The sequence below is a fragment of the Ostrinia nubilalis genome, chromosome 8 (genome assembly GCF_963855985.1).
Source record: "Ostrinia nubilalis chromosome 8, ilOstNubi1.1, whole genome shotgun sequence".
In the NCBI taxonomy this organism is placed as follows: Eukaryota; Metazoa; Arthropoda; class Insecta; order Lepidoptera; family Crambidae; genus Ostrinia; species Ostrinia nubilalis.
Genome location: NC_087095.1, coordinates 3,073,301 through 3,093,408, shown reverse-complemented (window position 1 = coordinate 3,093,408; position 20,108 = coordinate 3,073,301). Strand labels below are relative to the sequence as shown.

The window sequence follows — 20,108 nt, the reverse complement described above, 5'->3', positions numbered from 1 at the left end:
GGGTTCTCTCTCGTTTCAGTCAAATGACGTCCACCTCTGGACGAAGATCTCCACAACGACTGGTAATATACTACCCGCATTTAGATAAAACCCACCACCTTCACCAGATCGTCGGTCCACCCAGTGGGGGGCCTGCCCACACTACGACTTCCAGAAATTTCTTCCTCGGCCATCAGTTTTACGAGCTATGTGCCAAGCTCCGCTTACTACCACTTGATGAAATCAAGAGGTTGGTTATAGATACAGTATCATAAAGAGTCATATCCGCTCAAGCTGGACATCATCGACATGGCCGCCATCAGCAGAATGACGCCGCAGCAGCTGGAGTCTCTCGCTGAAGGGCTGGCAGCGGCAGAAATTATGAGGTAAGGGATCTGGCATGAAAATTTAAGAGGTGGGTTCTCTCTCGTTTCAGTCAAATGACGTCCACCTCTGGACGAAGATCTCCACAACGACTGGTAATATTCTACCCGCATTTAGATACTACCCACCACCTTCAGCAGATCCTCGGTCCACCTAGTGGGGGGCCTGCCCACACTACGACTTCCAGAAATTTCTTCCTCAGCGGCCATCAGCTTTACGAGCTATGTGCCAAGCCCCGCTTACTACCACTTGATTTCACAGATGTTGGTTTTTTTTTTTTTTTTTTTTTATTTGTGTTGAGCGGCTATTCTAGTTCAATAAAGTCCTAGTATCACTGCGACCGTTATCGATCTATTGTGATCGCCGCTGTTTTCCTTACAGTTCGCCTCCGAGTCCTGCATCCATTAGGAAGTGCAGTATCTTTTGGGGGGCGATATGTTTTACATCTTGTGGGCTTAGGATGTGTTTGCCCAGGTGTAAGCTCCGCTTGCGCATCAGAGGTCCGCAGTCCGTGAGAATGTGTAGTGGCGTTTCATCTGCCTCTTGGCACATCCTGCACGTTCTTGTTTCGGACAGTCCCATAGTGGACAAGTGCTTGTTTAAGCTGCAGTGTCCAGTGAGGGCTCGAACTAAGATGCGCATTTTGGTCCTACTCAGTCCTATGATCTGCTTAGAGCTTTTTCGATCATAGGCTTTTATGAGAGCTTTGGAATGAGTTAATCCTGGCGTGTCTGACCATGCCATAAAGGATTTGTTTAAATAGATGTTCTCCAGGGTCATTCGAGCGAGACTTTTGGGAACACCACAAAAGGGTTCTGGACCATATTGTGTTCCCTCCGCTCCCGCTCTGGCTCGTTCGTCGGCATTTTCATTGCCCTCGATTCCCGCATGACCTGGAACCCATCTCAGCGTTACTCTGTTCCGTTCTCCTAGAGTATTTAGTCGACTCATGCAGTTTTCTACCAACTTTGAGGTGATTAAGTTGGAGTTTAAGGCCAGCAGCGCGGCCTGACTGTCTGAGTTAATGTAAATTATGTGGTTGGCATAATTTTTTCGCAGGTTAGCTTCCGCACATTCAATAATGGCGTAGACTTCTGCCTGAAAGATAGAGGCAAATTTGCCCAGGCTTTGAGATAGCCTAAGCTTCGGCTGCTCTCCATACACGCCAAAGCCTACGTTAGGGCCCATTTTTGACCCATCAGTAAACCATATAAGGCTGCCCTTCTCACAGGTGACTTGCTTGTTCAGCCAGTCCTCCCTGTGTGGTATTTCCACTTTGTAGTTCTTTTGGAAGCTACAACTTGGAACCATGATGTCAGAAGTCATGCAAAGAGTAGGTGTGCTCTTTATAGCCTCCAGTAATGTTCTCATTCTCTGGGATATGCAATGGAAGCCCCCCTGAGCGTCTATCCTGTAGGCACTTGCCTCCGCCTCCTTGGAGGTTGGTTATAGATACAGTATCATAAAGAGTCATACCTGCTCTAGCTGGACATCATCGACATGGCCGCCATCAGCAGGATGACGCCGCAGCAGCTGGAGTCTCTCGCTGAAGGGCTGGCTGCGGCAGAAATCATGAGGTAAAGGATCTGTGTGAAGTTGCAAGAGGTCTCAAAGATACTCTGTTTATAAAGACTATTGACGACTACTGAAGACTACTAAAGATTACTGATGACACCGCAGCAGACGGAGTCTCTCGCTGAAGGGCTGGCTGCAGCAGAAATTATGAGGAAAAGGATCTGGTGTGAAGTTTTAAGAGATGTGTTATAGGTACAATATGCATAAAAGCCATCAGCCTCCACACAGAAAGAAAAAGGGTGATTGTGTTGTAGAACAACAACTTGTTGTATTGGATCAACACGAATTTTTAAAAAATAATTTCACGACTCCATACCTCATACCTACTAATTGTAAGGGCTATAGTTTGTTATTAGGGATAATAATTGTTGTTTTGGTGATCGATGTTGGTCGCTTATAAAAGTTGTTGAAAGTGATTGAGCTTTAACGAAACATGATTAAGAAATTCCACAAATTTTAATATAAATCACTTCCCTCTTTCATCGTTCCACACCTTTAATTCTGTATTACGTCAGTTGAATCAAAAACAATTTTGAAGAATATAATGTTACGTAACTCACTGATCGTAATAAATATGAACTTAACTGTCATAAAAATTCTGCAGTAGGTGTTATGATAATTTTATGAAAGAACCAAATAAAGTCTCGCTCGCCTGCATAAAATAAATGTAAATGTTGCATAATATCCTTGAGAATATGAAGATGCACTTTGATCCTCAAATTTCAGTAACGTTTTCTTCTTCGCAGAACAAAGCGGTCGTCAGCGCAAGCCCTCACTTCTGTGGTGTCCAAGGCATCCTCTGGACTCCAGAGCAAGGTGGGCCTGCTGGGCCAGGCGTCAGCAGGCGCCGCTACCCTCATCGCATCCGCCTCGAGCAAATCAGGGGGGCATTCTGAGCATCCTGGTTATTCATACGAACCAGTAAGTTTTTCCAACTATTCATCATCATCATTTCAGTGACAGGACGTCCACTGCTGAACATAGGCCTCCCCCAATGATTTCCACATCGCCCGGCTGGTAGCGGTCTGCATCCAGCACCTTCCTGCTACCTTTTTGAGGTCGTCGATCCACCTTGTGGGTGGACGTCCCACGCTGCGTTATCCGGTACGGATTCGAGCTATGTATTATTTTCATATGATTAATTTCCTTGTGGGTCCAATGACAGTTTAACTTACAGTTATCAGTCTCTAGAAATCCATTGAAGGACATGCAAACCTCTGGGCCGTTTGCCTTCAGTGATGGTTTCCCACAAACTTAACTGGGTTCATGTCCCTCTCAATAAAGTTAGGATATTAAGGCTGAGTTGCACCACCTAACTTTGACCGTAACTTTGACGATAACCGGTGTTTTTGTATGGAGTTTGACAGATTTTTGACATTTGTCAAAGTTAAAATAAGATGGTGCAACCCAGCCTTAGATAGACTATACATTTTGTTTGAACGAACTGGTACTACTTAAGTGGTATGTCACAATCGCAGTTTTCTTCCATAGTCAACACAATACAAATACCAAATTGAGAAGTGACCACAACAGATTTACAATACAGATTGTGAAAACGTAAGGTGTTGTGGAATTTCCTCGCTGTTTATACTAACAATAGGTTTCAGGTATTCATTTGCACATACACAGCCTTGAAAATAATTTTACTACGTTGTTGACTATTATGACACAAAATTGAGACTTCTCTTTGTAATAATCAATCTTGATTTATATTCTTATTTAGTTTAGACCAAGACACAGTTTGCTAAACTCCTTTTCTTATTTTCAGCACGACGAAAAATACGACTACTGGGGTTTAAAGAAGTCGATTCTTTACACCCTGTTTCAAGCCGTGAAAGCCATCACCGGAGGAGTGACCATCCTCAAGGGCCAGCTCATCAAAGGAGGAGGAGCGCTGGCCTCCACATTAGGGAAGGTGATCGCAGTGAAAGGAGACGCTGTCAGCAATCTAGGAAAGAAGATCGTTAGCTCAGCCGCTTTAAGTTCTAAGAAACCTATTTGTGAGTATTCTGTTTTTAATGCTTTAGTGGTTAAGGAAAGGAGCCGAATTTTCTGCGTTTGTGCTCTACAAATCCCAAGGTCCTTCTGGGCAAGCTGGATCTATCATACAGATAGTATTTGTTTAGTTACATTATTATGCATTAAGATAAGACTATTCTATTATAAAAATAAGATTAAATAAGTTTTTCAATTTTCTACGGTCAAATATTCAATTTCAAATCGCAATCGCTTATTTTGTATTTCATGTACTTAAATGTGATTGCAGTTCCCTGCATTAAAATGGGCACATATTTGTTCAGCCATAATTTTGCCCTATTTAAAATTCACATTCATTGAATGTCACGAGGAAAGAGTTTTCACAATCAAGTAATACAAGCCCCACATTGATACAAAATATTTCTGCTTGCCTGGCCGTTATACAACCGCCTGACCAGTAAAGCGTGAAGCTTTAAATACCCCAGTATAATAGCTGAATTACAACCAAACTAAGAATAAGATTCTAACAATATTTATTTTCATCATTTTGGTTCTTAATTTGATTTAGACTTATTTATTGGTTTTATTGATCGATCAAGATGATTTGTAAAAGCATTTTGAGCGAGAATCGTGAAATAGGTGTGCAGTAGTGTTTGAAAATATTTCAAGTACATTCATGTCGCTATGGTGACGTCCAAGTAGGTATGGTGAAATTTATTGCTCGTTATATCTACCATTATTCTACCATAATATCAGTTTAAATGCATTTATATGCAAGAACACGTAGAATAAATAATTCTTTTAGAGGCACCTTGACCAGCACCATGAGTGTCACTAAAATTACCATAGATATTGTGTATTGCTTTATAAAGATTTTATAGTATGGGAGTTGTACACCTTAGGTTTATATTGCTATTTCCTCAATAATCTTTTAGAAAACAATGTCTTCTAAAATTATGAGTAATACCATTGTTTCAAGTTGATTTGTTTGATTTAATAGCATGTGAAAATAAGAAAAGTGCTAGAAAAATTGTGGTAAAAGAAAATAGCCTTTAAGCTGGCTTAAGTGGAAATATTCCTGGCAGCGTTCCTGAAATTCCCGATCAGTGGGATAACCCACTACTAGCCTATTGGGAACATTTAATTTACGTACGTAGCGTTTTGCCAGCTCTTATAGCTGCCAAAACGCGACTTTACCATAGCTTTTGGAAGCGATTGTATAGGAAACTGCATTATGACGTCACAATTTGCGAAATCAACTGTTTATTTTATTGATTTCAAAGCTACTGAAAATCGAATTGTACAATGAAAAGTAACTCGCTTTTTAGAGTAGATTGAAGTGTATTTTTAACACGCTTTTATTAGGTAACTATGTAATGGAATCTATGAATCTGAATTACATGCACTTCTAATTCTTGTATCATCATGAAACTTGGTAATTATATGTAGATTAGATGACAATATAATATTATGGTCTGATGATGGGACTGGACGGTGGCCATAGGAACTCCTAAACGAAACGGCAGAATCGCATCGAGTATGGGTTCGTTGGATTTGTCTTTTCGAGCACTTTAGAGCTAGATGATGTCCAGGGTCCTGATGATGCAGTCGGGAGGTGGCCATAGAACCTCAACTAAGAGCGTGTTTTTAGTTTTTTTACTATTCGACTACTTTTTAAAGATATTGAGTGTTGAAATTGTGATAGGTGTCATCTACCCAATTATTGTCCTACTAGCTTTCCGCCCGCCGTGGAATTTTGTCTGTCACAGAAAAACTTTATCGCGCGCGTCCTTGTTTCAAAAACCCGGATAAAAACTATCCAAGTCCTTTCCCGGGACTCAAACTATCTATATGCCAAATTTCATCAAAATCAGCTCAGTGGTTTAGGCGTGAAAGCAAGACAGACAGAGATACTTTCGCATTTATAATATTAGTATAGATAGTATAGATACCTTATTCTTCAAACTATAAAATGCCTTTTCCCCTGAATTCCAGCGACCCCAGTGTACGGGCCGCCGCCATCCCACGTGGAGTACGGTCCACCACCGAGCGCGTACGGAGCGCCCACTGCGCCGGCGCACTACTCGCACACCGCGCCGTCTGAGCCCACCGGGTATGGGCACAAGTATCCCGCGCATTTGGACGGTAAGTTACAAACAAAAATGTAGGTAGTATAATACAAATTGTCCAGTAGGCAACTAAAGACGGCTCAGCGACTTAGAGCCAAAGCACACGATGCGTTGCGGCGGCAGTGCGACGCCAGAGCGATGTCGCTGCGTCATCTTACATAGAAACCTGTGGCGGGCACTCTAACGCATCGTGTGCTTGGCTCAAGTCCGATAAGATAGATAAGTTACAAATTATGGAAATGTTTGATGTTATACAGCTCCTGTATTTAAAGGAAAAGGGATAGGTACGGTTGGGATCATTTTTGACTACCACAACTTTTTCAGTGATTTCAGTGAAAAAGAAAAATGAAGTTCATGATTACGAGACTACCTTAGTCACTTCGCCTTAAATTGACGTTCATAACACAACCTAGCCTATACAATTTCATTGTAGTTTTACCATAAGTAGGTACAGAATTATGGAAAAAAATCGAAAAATAAACCAAAACTAGCACCTAACGGAAGTAGCGATTCCATTTGCCAAACTTTGTTTGTTATCATTATTACAATGTCATGGATCGACAATAATGACATTATTTTACGCGTCATAAAACATTTGGCCGAACAAGAACAAAAGTTAACGTGGCCGCACACTAGGTCGCCATTGGCCGCCACAAGTAGACAACGAAATTTTAAACTATAGGTTTAGCGCATTTACTTAGCCAGTGCCTGAGGTATGCGGCATGGTAGGGTATTTTTGGTACGTCAATCGTCAGCGAGACTTAAAAAAAAAAGATTCATATTTGTATGCTCCGTTACGTCATAATATGTCAATGTCACCCATCCCGTGCACTCTCATACCTCAGGAACTGACTCCGTGTGCTAGACTATAATCCGATTACACAAGTAAGTCTGTAAGTGCGTTATGTTTATCACTTACACAAAATTCCTAATCCAGACCGAGATTCCTTCTTTTATGGCTTTAGATGGGAAGCAGAGTGCGTTCGAGTAGTCCAATCTAAACCTTTGAGAAAAGTCCCGTTTGAAAACATAGATGTAGTCTTAGATACAAGGCCATTATAATCCCTATATCTATATTAAATTACGTTATAATGCATTTTTTGCCTGAGGCTCTGCTGCAACTATTAAACTCTTACGCACGAGCCTCACGAAACCAGATACAATCAGTTCAAAGGATTCCATAGTTTAAGTCGCCGGCCATGTAAATCCGTGGTAGCAACTAGTGGCCAAGTGTGTGGCTCTGAATTATTTACAGTGACTACTGTTTTTACGTAACGCCGCAAGGTAACAAACTGGAAAGAACGCCGGCAATAGATAGGCGCGTGCGTCGCGTTTGTTATGCAATCTTTCGTTACACTTTTGACAAAACGTTAACGAGTACGTTTGAGTAAATGTTTGTTTGCCGTAAAAAAGGAATTCATTAATCAATATTCAGGCAGGATGACATAATAAAGTTAACCAAGGCTACCTATATGTACTTGAGCAATATTAGCAATAATCGGTAATTTTGGCTGTTTTATGATGAAAAATAATGACTTTTCATTGCCTAAACACACAAAGCTAACGACTTTGATTTCGAAATGTTTCCTATTTAAGCAAAACATATCCACAAATTAGATAATTACCTATTGCACGCTATTTTATCATTTTTCTTTTGTTCTTTATTCCAAGAAAAAACTGCCCATATTATAATGCTTACTGGTTTTTTATGTAGACATAAGTGCCAATTGTTACAACATCAAAAACAAAAGAACAACTATTCAGCATGAATATTTATAACGCTATGTAACATTTGTGACTCGTTACCAAAAGTGTTACAAGAGGTCACGTGATGTAACGCGCGGTCAAAGTTCCGACGCACCGGAACTGAGCTTACTCACTCGCTTATAGTCAGCTGTTTTATGTACAGTCGAGTGTAAAATATTGTTTTTACAAGAAACTTATCTGATAGGTAATAATTGTAAAATTGGTCTTATCTTTGTTGATAAACTGTTTATGACTAATGTGAAACAAGTTTACCATAAACACAGATTTCTGAAACTTGGCCGTCCACACTTGCTCTCCACTCATAGCGGGGAGCACGGCAACATGTATCATAAACAATGTTTCATCACCTATGTTTATGGACTGTTTATAAACTGTTTACAGAGATGATGAAACATGATGAAACATTATGAAAAATTGTTTATAAACAGTGTTTATCAACAAATGTTGCCTAATGAATACATTTGATGGCTTTACTATGACAATCATAATCTCTATTTTCGTCGTTTTAGTTCTATCACCATGTAAGTAATTTTTTGGCGGGTTTGCCATTGTGATACCATTCGCTAGAGCAGTGTTTTTCAACCTTTTTCATGACACGACATGCATAGCATAAAAAAATATTTCGCGACCCCCCGATCGCTCGCTTTTTTTCATGCATTTTATAATGTTACAAAGATGTTGTAGGGACCGAATACTTCTATCCATACAACATTTACGCATTTTTTCATAATTAGATTTCTGATAAATCTATCTTTAAAACTTTACTGATTTTTTTTACTGAGGTAGTTTTTACGACCTCTCGCGACCCCTCAGGGGGTCGCGACCCACAGGTTGAAAAACACTGCGCTAGAGAATCGAAAGACGCGTCTTTTCGTCTAATCTCCTGAAAAGTTGCTAAAAATGACTTACGTGGTGACAGAAATTATAAGCGACGATTTTCATCTTTATTATAGTAGGTATAATCTTTTTACAAACTCTCAAGATTACATTCATGAAATCTCTATTACACAAAACCTGTAAAACTGTAAATAGTACCTACCTAAGCCTTTTCTCACGAAATATTTGCTTTGGGAAAATCGAAAAGTAGGTATGCGAAAGCGAATATCCTGTGTGCTTACCATGAGTTTACGTTAGGTATGCTCGCTATCGAGAACGTCAAAAAACTCTATGAAGTTTTATTTCTTGAAAGTAGCCGCTAGGGGCGCTGCACAATATGTCATACATTTAAATGACATTTTTTTACGCAGTCGCTAGCGAGCACACCTAACGTAAACTCATGGTAAGCACACTGTTAAAGAATAGAACTTGACAAATAAATAATGTAAGATGACCTTTAGTAAACGCTATTTAAGCTTGCATAACATTTCCGTTTCAATACTTGAGTAAATACAACATTATTTTCATGTTAGCACCTCATAATTTCAATGTATGAGGCATAACAGACTAATAGATCTAACTCAATGATACCTACTTTGCTTGATTTGGTCACAACAACAGTTAAAGCTGTACTTATAAAATACTTGATGCTAAGATTGACTAGTTATTGTTTGTTCGATTTTATTACGTTAAGTAAGCCATATAATGCAATATTGTTATTTGGATATTTTTTTACAAATTATATTATTATTTAACGGAAACTGTAATTCCCGTTAATTATGAAATACTTATTAATTATTATTGTAAAACTGTATAATTCTTATTCAGGTCAAACTAATTAAAAGAGCCTGTTTATATCGTTGTACAAAAATCATATCAGTAGGACTGGCCTAAGCAACATTTTTTATATTGGGCAAATCATATAAGACCGTGAGAATTTTTTAGAAACCTCTTTTTAATTAACCAAGGTCTTTCTAAATAGTTTTTGTCCATTTAATTGAAAAGCCGAATTTTTTCGATAGAGTAAAAAAGTAAAATAATACTCGTAGTAGAAAAAGAAAACATAAAAGTAGAGTCCCTTCGTAAACAATAGCTTTTCCCTTTAAATCATTATCCAATCCTTGGTACGTGGATTGTTCAACAAACTTATTGTATTGTAAAATAATGATGATGATTGATGCGTGTACTTCAACGTAATGATAGTGATGACTGAGTTACGTCACAATCTGTAAATTGAATTGTTTGGAACCAGCAATTTTGATGTTAGTTGATCTACAATTCGTTTGTTACCACTTTCTTAGCTTAGGCTACCTTTTGATTCGTTATGTGAAGAAGTAGGTCATCTTCATCATCATCTCAGCCATAGAACGTCCACTGCTGAACATAGGCCTCCCCCAATGCTTTCCATGTTGCCCGGTTGGTAGCGGCCTGCGTCCAGCGTTTTCCTGCTACTTTTACGATGTCGTCGGTCCACCTTGTAGGTGAAGAAATAGGTCAAGACCAAATTATTAGGTACTGTCCTATTTTACTATCAAAAGGATCCACAGAGCCAATTAATATGGTATTCCAATAAATCGACAAACACATCACCCGATGGGAAAAGAAATTCTAGAATTTCTAAGTAGCTCAGACGGTGAGAGCAGTGGTCAGCAAGCGAAAGGTCGTGGTTTCGATTCCCATCTTAGCAATTTGTTTTTTCAATTTATTTAAAATTTAGAAATTCTAGAAATTTAGAGAGCTGTTAAATTTTTCGAAATGCTTATTCATAATATTGATGTTTTATTTTCCAGAAGCTATAGTGATGTCGGCAATAGTCAAGGGGGTCTACCCAGACCCGGATCCTCCGTTTCCATCAAGCGAACTATTGGAACGATATTATGATTTAGTGAATGCGCTCTGGTAAGAGGGATTGATTGCCCATAACGTCTTCTCTCTTGATTTCAATATCAATCTCTTCCAATCCATCTTTAAAAGAATCTGATTACTGTATTTCATTTGAAGACATTCCTTTTCAAACTTTTTTATGCATGGATTTGTAGCCTCTGCTATTTGTATATTGTATAGTTCAGTCTTCAAAATATTTCTCCCGCAGTTTACCTCTACAAGTACCTATACTAGTATTTAGTCTTTCTTTACTCGTTCTGCTACCACTAATGCGTCTTCATTATAGCATTTGCTATTTTATTTAGTTAGTCGAAATTCTGTGGACCTATCTCTTCTTGACGCTTCAATGTGTTTTTCAATGCGTCTTATATTACTTTGTCTCAGCTTTGTTATTGATGTGATTTCTCTTGTTCAGCTACAGTATCTCCATTGCCATCTTTACTGTATTAACTGCAGTGTTGCCTACTATCTCCTCTTAGTAAATATGTTGTGTATATTCTTGATTTGACTTGTCACTTAACATCTTGTTTATCGATGCTCTAACGAACGCATCTGTCTAATCTTTTTTATTTGATTTCTCCTAAAGGCATGTCCTAGATTCAACGCTGGCCTTCAAAGCATGACCAAAAACACATTTGCATACTCGTTCACTTTCCCTTAAACGGAAATGGATGTTTTTGTCGTGGCGAAACCTAAGCGCCATGTTGGCATATAATTTGTGAACCCAATCATTTATTTGGGCAATAGATACGGTTACGAAAAAGATGTATCATTGCATGATTCCTTGCTTCATAAAACATGAAAATTCTGTTACAATATTTTTTACATTCGCGTAAATTCGTGCAGATAGTTTCGCAAAGGTACGTTCAGGTTTACTACAATATCATTCATTGATATAATAATTGTAAGTACGCCAAATTCGTAAGTAATTAAACATAATAATTATAAATTATTGACAAACAAGTTAACTAGGTACATAAAAATGTACCTTGTCAGTCGTTAATTAAAATTACAATTAATGTGATTTAATTATGCAAAATTTATTGTGGTGCTTAAAATATAACCATTTTGTGTACCGACTATTAATTACTTGTGCTTATATTTTCTAGGGAAAGAATGCGTTACCAAATATCCGTTAATTTGCCTGAACATTGAGGTAAATTACGAGCAAGAAGTAGTTAATTTCATTGATTAAAATAGCGATATTTGTTCGATTATTAAAAAGGTCAAATATAATTTGAACTTTACCACTTTAACATAAGGAAGTTTCCAGCAACACCAGTAGCAGATATGTGTCATAGCCATTTCGCGGAAGATCTCAAGATCTTCCGTGGTCTTAAGACCACAATATATCTCACCCTTCGCAGCGAAGGTCTGAGTGAAAGTGCATTATATCAGAACCCGTTGGACTGGTCTGAGCGCGCCTTAAGATAAAGCGCGCTAACTGGTGTGCACACATCACTTTTTAAACGCAAATCGATGTTTTTGATAGAAGACGATGAAATGAGGAAATCAAATACCATGTTTTTGTGGTTTGAAACAAACATAGTAGTTATTAAGGTGTTTTTGAAATCTTCATAAGATTTTTCAAGATGTTAATTTGAATTCTTATAAAAATTCCACTATTTATGTCACTAACTAAACTGAAACCAGAAACGTTTAGAGAATTAATAAATACCTTTCGGATCTATTGCAATTCCTCTTCAATGTATTTTTCAACAGTCAGGATACGTAAGTGACGTGACTGAAATTTTCAAATTTTCGGCTAAAAGTTTGGAAGAACATTCTAATAATTGTTCCTTGTATTTTGTAAAGTCGTTATTATGAACTAAGTTATTTGGCTGATCTTATAGCCTAGAGCTAAGCTTTCAGGCATAGCACATTGCGTCACAATTGAAGTTAGTTATTGGTAATAACGGTACCTACATGAAATCAGATTCCCTATTATGGCTGTTACTTAACTGGGACTTGTTACTTCACTATGAGTTCATAATCCTACATCGAGTGCATCATATAATGGAGGTGACATTTCATACACCGATCTTAATCTAGGACTGGCGTAAGAAAATGTAACGCCTGTAGCACTTCACGTCATTATTATGTGAGATTAAAATGCAGATATGAATGAGTTTAGACAAAAGTAAGGGATTTGGTAATTACTAATCAGGGATAATTTTCATATTTAAATTTAACGCTTTGAATTACAAATATAAAGTCCCTGAAGAATAACATGTGCCAAGAACTCTGAGGATAGCACAAGAACAAACTTGTAATAGTAAATTTGGAATTTGTATTTCAAACATTTAAGGTTAGCGGGTTAATTTTTCAAAGATCATTGATATCTTAGTTAGAGTAGAGATAGTGCAATCGGAAAATGTAAACCTATTTAAATGTTATTTATAAAATGTGAACGAAAATAACTAAGTAAGTAGTAGGTACTCGTTATTAGTACATTAATACTACAAGATTCTAGACAAAAGTATTGCATATATACTGGACACTGGGGTATAAAGGATTCCCGCTTTTCCATCTTTTATGAATATTCAAATAAACATAATCTGTATGCACATAGTAACGATTTGAATAATTGCACAGTGAAAATGGAATTTCATCAGCAACACTTTTGCATCAATTTCCATTGAAAGGAATGAGTTATGTCAATTAGCTAATACTTGTCGTCGCTTTATGTAATTTTAAAGCTATAATAAGTATACAACGTCAGTACATACGGTAATATCTATGACGCATGAACGACTGTTATGTAGGTACCTACCGTACAGTTATTGTTTTTGTTGAAGTACATAGGTATGTACTTCAACGGTACACAAGTACCTACTCGTAACTATATTTTGTAACTTACTTTTGCCCACGGCTTCGCCTGCGTGGAAATTAGAGTTACAGATCATTATAAATTATAGAATAATAATATGTTATTCTGGTGTATAAACAATAATACTGTAAAGTTTCATTAAAATCCGCTGAGTAGTTTTTGCGTGAAAGAGTAACAAACATAATGTACATCCATAGTTCCATACATCCTTACAAACTTTCGCATTTATAATAATTAGTAGGATTGTAGGTTAAGTAATTACCTAATCCAAATCGCAGCTTTTATTGTCTATAGTCAGCTTCTAGTCTATAAATAGCTTGTATAGACAATACTTCAGTCTATGTATAAAATAGGACACTGCAAATGGTAGACCGACTCGGTAGACCGACGATCTGGTGAAGGTCCGAATCGATCGTTATGGAAATCCATGGGGGATGCCCTTATTCAGAAGTGTTCTTTTGGTTGATGAAACGTAAGAACAGACCCAAATAATAATTTGTTTTTTTCTGAAGTTCAACATTTGCTATAATGTTTTCCTGAAGCGCTGCTAGAGCTCAAAAGATAAGGAGTGATGTTAAAATGCCTTCAAAAATTTTTTTTTGTGCTAAATCCTGGTCAAAAATGAATAAAGACATTCAATTTTTGGGTAAAAAGTACAAGAATACAAATTGAGCGCATTATCCAACAAATGCTGAAACCTAACCGCGGTTGATTTAACTTTTACAAAGATTCTCACAAATGCAATTTTGATAGTTATTTGGGAAGTGGTTGCATAATTCCGTCTGCAGTGACGAGTATAGCAAACCTGTGAAAGGAGTGCAACCGCCAATTGGGCACTGATACTATCATTTCAGTTATAGGGCTGGCACATTTTTTGGGGTAACAAAAGATAGAGTTAGTTAACTTTAAAATAAACATGACAGTTTAGCTCAGAGATCAATAGTTTTGATGAAACTGAACAATTAAACAGATATGAATATGTATTTTGAAATTGAAATGAAACACACTGTACCTTATAAAACCAATATTGAGTGCCTAATTCCGCAATGGTTGACTTTTATCTCATTATTTAGGTTAATTGTAAAGAAAATTGAATTATTTTATTTATTAGCAAATGTGGTAAAATAAATATTTTTCATGTAGGTATACGGTCTTTGACGGTTTCTCTCTTAATATTACGTCACAATTAAATAAACACTCTTCTAATAAGGCATCATAATAAAAAACATTTCAAACTTCAAGACGCTACATTTTTCCTAAAACTTTTCGCTCTTAAAAAGTAAACACCATAATGCAATCCTAATAACAAATAAAAACGTCGACAGCCCTAATAATCCAGTGACCAGTTACGTGATTTGTTTTGAAGAACCTATGTTACTGTCTCGACTGTAACTTTACGTAACACCTACATCTATTACCGGTAGAAGTAGGCTACGACTATAAGGTCAGTGTTTAACCTACATTCGTAAATGTTAATAAACTTAAAACGTAATTTTAGTGATCATCCATATCATTCGTTCGTTTGTTTCAGCCAAATGACGTCCACTATTGGACAAAGGCCTCCTCAAGGATTTCCATAATGACCGGTTCTGCGCTGCCAGCACAAAAGTTTGTGGGCAAACGGAGATTAATTAAGATCCATGCCAATAGCTTAAAAAGTACAAAATTATATGTGAAGGTATATGAGCACCGGAATAGATACATACCAATAAATACTCGAATAAAACATTATACTTTAGGTAGCTAAATAGTTACCTACAATACACCTAATTGAACAGAGTTTTCTACATGTTTTCCATTTTCAGATTTTCAACTTCTTTAAATAAAGTTATTTTATTTCTTTCTTTTCTTTCTTTAATTACTATTTATATTATATAGTTGCAATTACTCTTTTTCTAGGGGAGCAGATGTACGAAGAAATCCCTGTTTACTTTCGCAGAATAGGTATTCCTTTAGGTAAAACTTGTTGACCAACAAAAAGTAGTTATCTAATGGTAGAGTGTACTTATTGTAGAGTTACCTCTTGTTAATTGAGAGATAGTTAATCAGAGCTGACTAGTGAAATAACAGTTATAATTAAGGCTATGTTATTTAATCAGGGATTGCGACATTTCATCAACAAATATAACAATACACTACAGGTTATTAAGTAAGTACACCTAACAATACAATACTGTTCTGTAATAACATATAATCCATTGATCGATACCCTTATTATGGTCAAATCGGTGAATAACATAGCCTTAATTATAAAATTCGTTTTAGTATTTGGTTGTTAGACAGTAGGTAATCAGGTATTGCCAACACCAAAACAAGTAGGTAAGAGTAAGTAAGCTGTAGTTAATTATGTAATTTATGTCGTTCATATTGTGGTAGACCAAAGAGCACCAATTATTCGAAAGGAGGAAGCGTGTCAATGACTCATCGATGCGCTTCCTCGTTTCTCAGCACTCTCCAAATATAGGCAGGTGTGACGCAACTTGACTGACTGAACACTTTTTGAGACAGGACGAAATAAACTGAGCGGGGTGCACGCCGGAGTGGTCATACTGACACCGCTGGGGGACGCCGCGCCCAGCGAGGCGCACGAGGCTGCCAGCGAGCCCGCGGCACACACGCCCCTCGACCCTCCCCCCTCCATCCTCCATACAGTCTACAGCGCAATCAAAAACGCCTTCTCATCAGCCGCACCAGATTACGCAGAAGAACCAATCCTCACCCACCAGCCTCCACCCCCACCACAACCAATACCACCCTTCAAACCCATGACATGGGACGCCGTCAACTCCTACGGCGAACCTGCCATGACTGACGCCTATCCAGACTACGACCCCCGCCACCCACACCCTCAATTCAACTACGCTTCAGCCAAGCAATCTGTCGTCCCCCATATACACAAACACCACACAGGGTTAACCCCTGATAAGATCCAAAAAATAAACCACAACTTGAAAAAACTGGCCGCATACATGAATCAAAACCAAAGGTCTTCAGAGGTCTTTCCTCCTACTTTTGTGGGCCTGGGGAAATATCAGGAGATGCTAAAAAAAGGCCTGATTCCACTTTTCCCTACTCCCGTAGTCAGTGACAATGAAATAGGGGTCCTTCCCGCCGAATTCCTCCCCGATCCCGATCCCATCTCGACTGTAACGACCAAAGGCACTACGACCACTTCAACTACTACAGAAAAACCAAAGACAACAATAACCACACAAGGAACCACTACGCCAAAGCCCGAAGGCGAGAACAGAAGAAAAGACGTGAAGTACATACTCCGAGGGAACAAGATTGTCCAAGTTTGAAAAAGACTGACTATGACTGACTGAGAGGTATGTGGTGATGACCAGGTGACTGAGTCCTTCGTTCTGGTGAATCACCAAAATCTTAACTTGGATTTCCCTTTAACTTGACAAAACGACTACCACGACACTAACAGACTATCCTCTCTGCATGTAGATTATGTTTTCTATTTCCAGATGTAGTTATGTAGAAATGTATAATGTAGATACTTATAATAATATAGATACTGACAATATCTTTGAAATTAACAAAATTAGACTTAGCTAAAAGGTGCTTACAAAAATCGATGAAATCATAGAAATGACGATAGTCTGACAACAAAAAATTATGATAAGTAAAACAAATAATTGTCAACTCTACATTTTTGTAGGACGTTCATAAGTTTGTAGGCACCTTAACCTGTAATACTTAGATGCTCTATCGCTTTCATTAACTAACTCCTTATCCAAATAAACTAGATTTTAGAAAGTAGACAGATCAATAAAACAAAATGTAGTGTCTAACTCTATTAGCCTTAATTTTTGCCAGTAAAAACGATTTCTAATTCCATATTTTTTATTACAGAGATTCCTCTGCAAGGAGCAGTGTTGGGGGCAGAAGAGTTGCAGCACTACTACGGATAGACATCAAGACAGTAGATTCTTTATCAAATAATACTCGGTGATATTTAATTTAGAATTGTAGATAGACCGTGTAGTGTGACTTCTGTCTAAACACTAGTACTACGTCTTAAACTAAACTATGTTATTTGCACATTGTACATTATTTTTATTTTTATACGTGCGAACCAAAAACCATTTAATTTTATGTAATTTTTAAATTGTACTATAGGTGTTTCGAAGTTACCCAGTGGATGAAAGTTCTTGTTATGTTAAATATTTATATTTGCGTTTTTTTTTAAACAAAGCCACGACATTATTTGTTGGTAGTATTAATAGAATATTAAAACAAACTGTTATGTATTATATTTGACCTAAGTCTACGACATTTCATTTCATTTCATAAATTAATTATTGTAAATTATATTTAGATTTTCTTCTTCTAGTTGTAAATATTTCTTAATCTATTTATGCCTTGAAATTGTAAAATATTGTTTCTTTACTTTGTACATAAATTATGAGGAATGTGATGTAGAAATTAAAAGATAAAGGGATGAGTTCGCATTTTATTTTTTCAAACAGACGATTCAAAATTTCAATCAAACAAACGCAAGCTAAAAATAATCTGTTTTCGATTCGGTTAACAATCCATTGTTGATTGATAGTATAGAGAACTTATTTTCCAGATGATATTAATTTATTTAATTCATATTTTGTTAAATCTCGACATTAGTAGTAGGTACCACAGATTACTAATTAATTTAATAAGTTACTAAGAATTAAATTAAACAAAGCCAGCCAGCGTGGGGAGTGTAGACCAAATCCTCCATTTGCCTCTGGTAAATTAGAGGGTCGTGCTCCTGCAGTGGAGACTAAATGACCTGATGATGATGATGAAATTAAACAAAAAATATTTTAAAGCTGGAATCGGAAAAAAGTTGTTTGTAAGTTTTCGGTTTACTGAGGCAAGTTAAGAAGGGAAAGGTGGTATTCTACAGACAGGCCGTTACGCCGCCGCCAAGCGCCTAAGTGAATGTAAACGGCGTAAATGTTGGTGCAAAAATTTGCAGTGGAATTTACCGTAGGATACAATTTATCGTATAATGCGACGAAGGGACCAATATGTGAACATCAGGCAACTCCAGCCCGTTTGGTCAACGTGTAGAGTTTAGAAAGCGTTAATTTGCCTCTGGTAAATAAGAGATGGTCATGACTCACTGGTTAAGGCTCTACTCATGTGTAGATCGACTATGCCGTGGTGGTAAATGAGAAAAGCCTTTGGCTGAATGTCAGATTTGTATTTGGTACATCTATACTAGTCTATACTAATATTATAAATGTGAAAGTAACTCTGTTTGTCTGTCTGTCCGTCTGTCTGTCTGTCTGTCTTGCTTTTACGCCTAAACCACTGAACCGATTTTGATGAAATTTCGCATAGCGATAGTTTGAATCCCGGGAAAGGACAAAGGATAGTTTTTATCCCGGTTTTTGAAACACGCGCACGTAAAAGTTTTTCTGTGAAAGACAAAATTCCACGCAGGCAAAGCCGCGGGCGGAAAGCTAGTAAGTAAATAAGACAGTGATCGTGGAACGCAGCGGGAGACGACTGACTGATCTTCATAGCGTCCCAGAAAATCACGACGCAAAACGTGAAAATACGGCGCCGCAGGGATATTGGGAAGCAAGTCAAGTTTACAGTACAGTTCGATCTTAAGATTTCTTCAATATTAAAATCGAATATTGATTATAAAAATCGGCCGTTAGCCCCTACATTACATTAGGTACCTCGGTTAAGGGGTAGCGCATTTTCTTACATAACTTTTCAATTCCTATCATTGGAGGTCCGAAAATATTTCTCATACAATTTGATACCATAATGATCATTCTTCATAAAAAATTTAAAACCTACATATTTAAAAACATAATCATTGATATTCATAATATCACTAATCATACACTTAGTTTTTACTAATATTTGTTTTCATATATTTTTCTATACTAATGGTCGAAACTCATAATCATTCGAATAAATAACTATAATATTCATAAATGTGATGTATCCTAATATTTGTTTTCATAAATTTATTACTCATAAGTGTATTTATCCATATTATTGAAAATCATGATGTCTATATTCGTATTAAATCGTATTTTAACATTAAATTAATTTGAAATGGTCCAAAACAGGCAATATTTTGTGCCACCAAACTAACGTGACAGAAACGAATCGCTGCAAAACCGACTCCACGTAGTCTTGTCTGCCCTACCCCTAGAGTGTAATTTAAAAGCCGGAGGCGCGGAGGGAGGGCAGCCCTCGCCCGCTGTAACGAGGCTCAGGCGCCCGGGCGAGCTGGAGCGGCTGAGGCTGGTCGCCGAGGCGCCGAAGGCGCCGATGGCGATCCAAAAAGCCGAAGCTGCGGAAGCAAGCGTGGGTGCCTGAGCCTCGTTACGCAAGGGCGGAAGGGCTGCACATCCCGCAGCGCCGGAGACGAGGAGATACGAATGGATGCTGCATGCTTGCTTTCATGCTGCATGCTCTGCATGCTTCATGCATCTACTCTATTAAATTATATATGATTTTTTTAAAGATACGAGTATGTCTGTTATAAAGTAAATTATTCTGAACAACAACATTATGAGTTGAAGTATGTTCTTAGTAACAACATTATTAACTAAAACAATATGATCAATGAATGTTATGAAGAAAAAAGATCTGAAAATAAAAATTATGTATTTTAAATGGTTCTTGGTAGTAACAGTATTGATAAAAAAATTATGATTACTAACTGTTATGAGCTCCGATGGTAG

General features: G+C 37.5%; 1 protein-coding gene across 5 annotated transcripts in view; it reads left to right on the top strand.

Annotated features, from left to right (window-relative positions):
- Window positions 1-17,857, top strand: part of LOC135073739 (uncharacterized) — a 34,406-nt gene extending 16,549 nt beyond the window's left edge. The window contains exons 1-7 of one of the 5 annotated variants that reach the window (XR_010257703.1): window positions 263-365; window positions 2,685-2,859; window positions 3,707-3,938; window positions 5,911-6,060; window positions 10,478-10,586; window positions 15,910-16,730; window positions 17,266-17,857. Coding sequence is in view for 3 of the 5 variants with exons in the window: in XM_063967897.1 (XP_063823967.1) it covers window positions 1,864-1,940; window positions 2,685-2,859; window positions 3,707-3,938; window positions 5,911-6,060; window positions 10,478-10,586; window position 17,266 (744 nt within the window). In the remaining 2 variants the exon portion in view is untranslated. Of the gene's footprint in view, window positions 1-262; window positions 366-1,848; window positions 1,941-2,684; window positions 2,860-3,706; window positions 3,939-5,910; window positions 6,061-10,477; window positions 10,587-15,909; window positions 16,731-17,265 lie in introns of those variants that run through there. The other 4 variants (XR_010257702.1, XM_063967897.1, XM_063967898.1 and 1 more) reach the window with 4 other exon arrangements.
- Window positions 17,858-20,108: the final 2,251 nt, after the last annotated feature.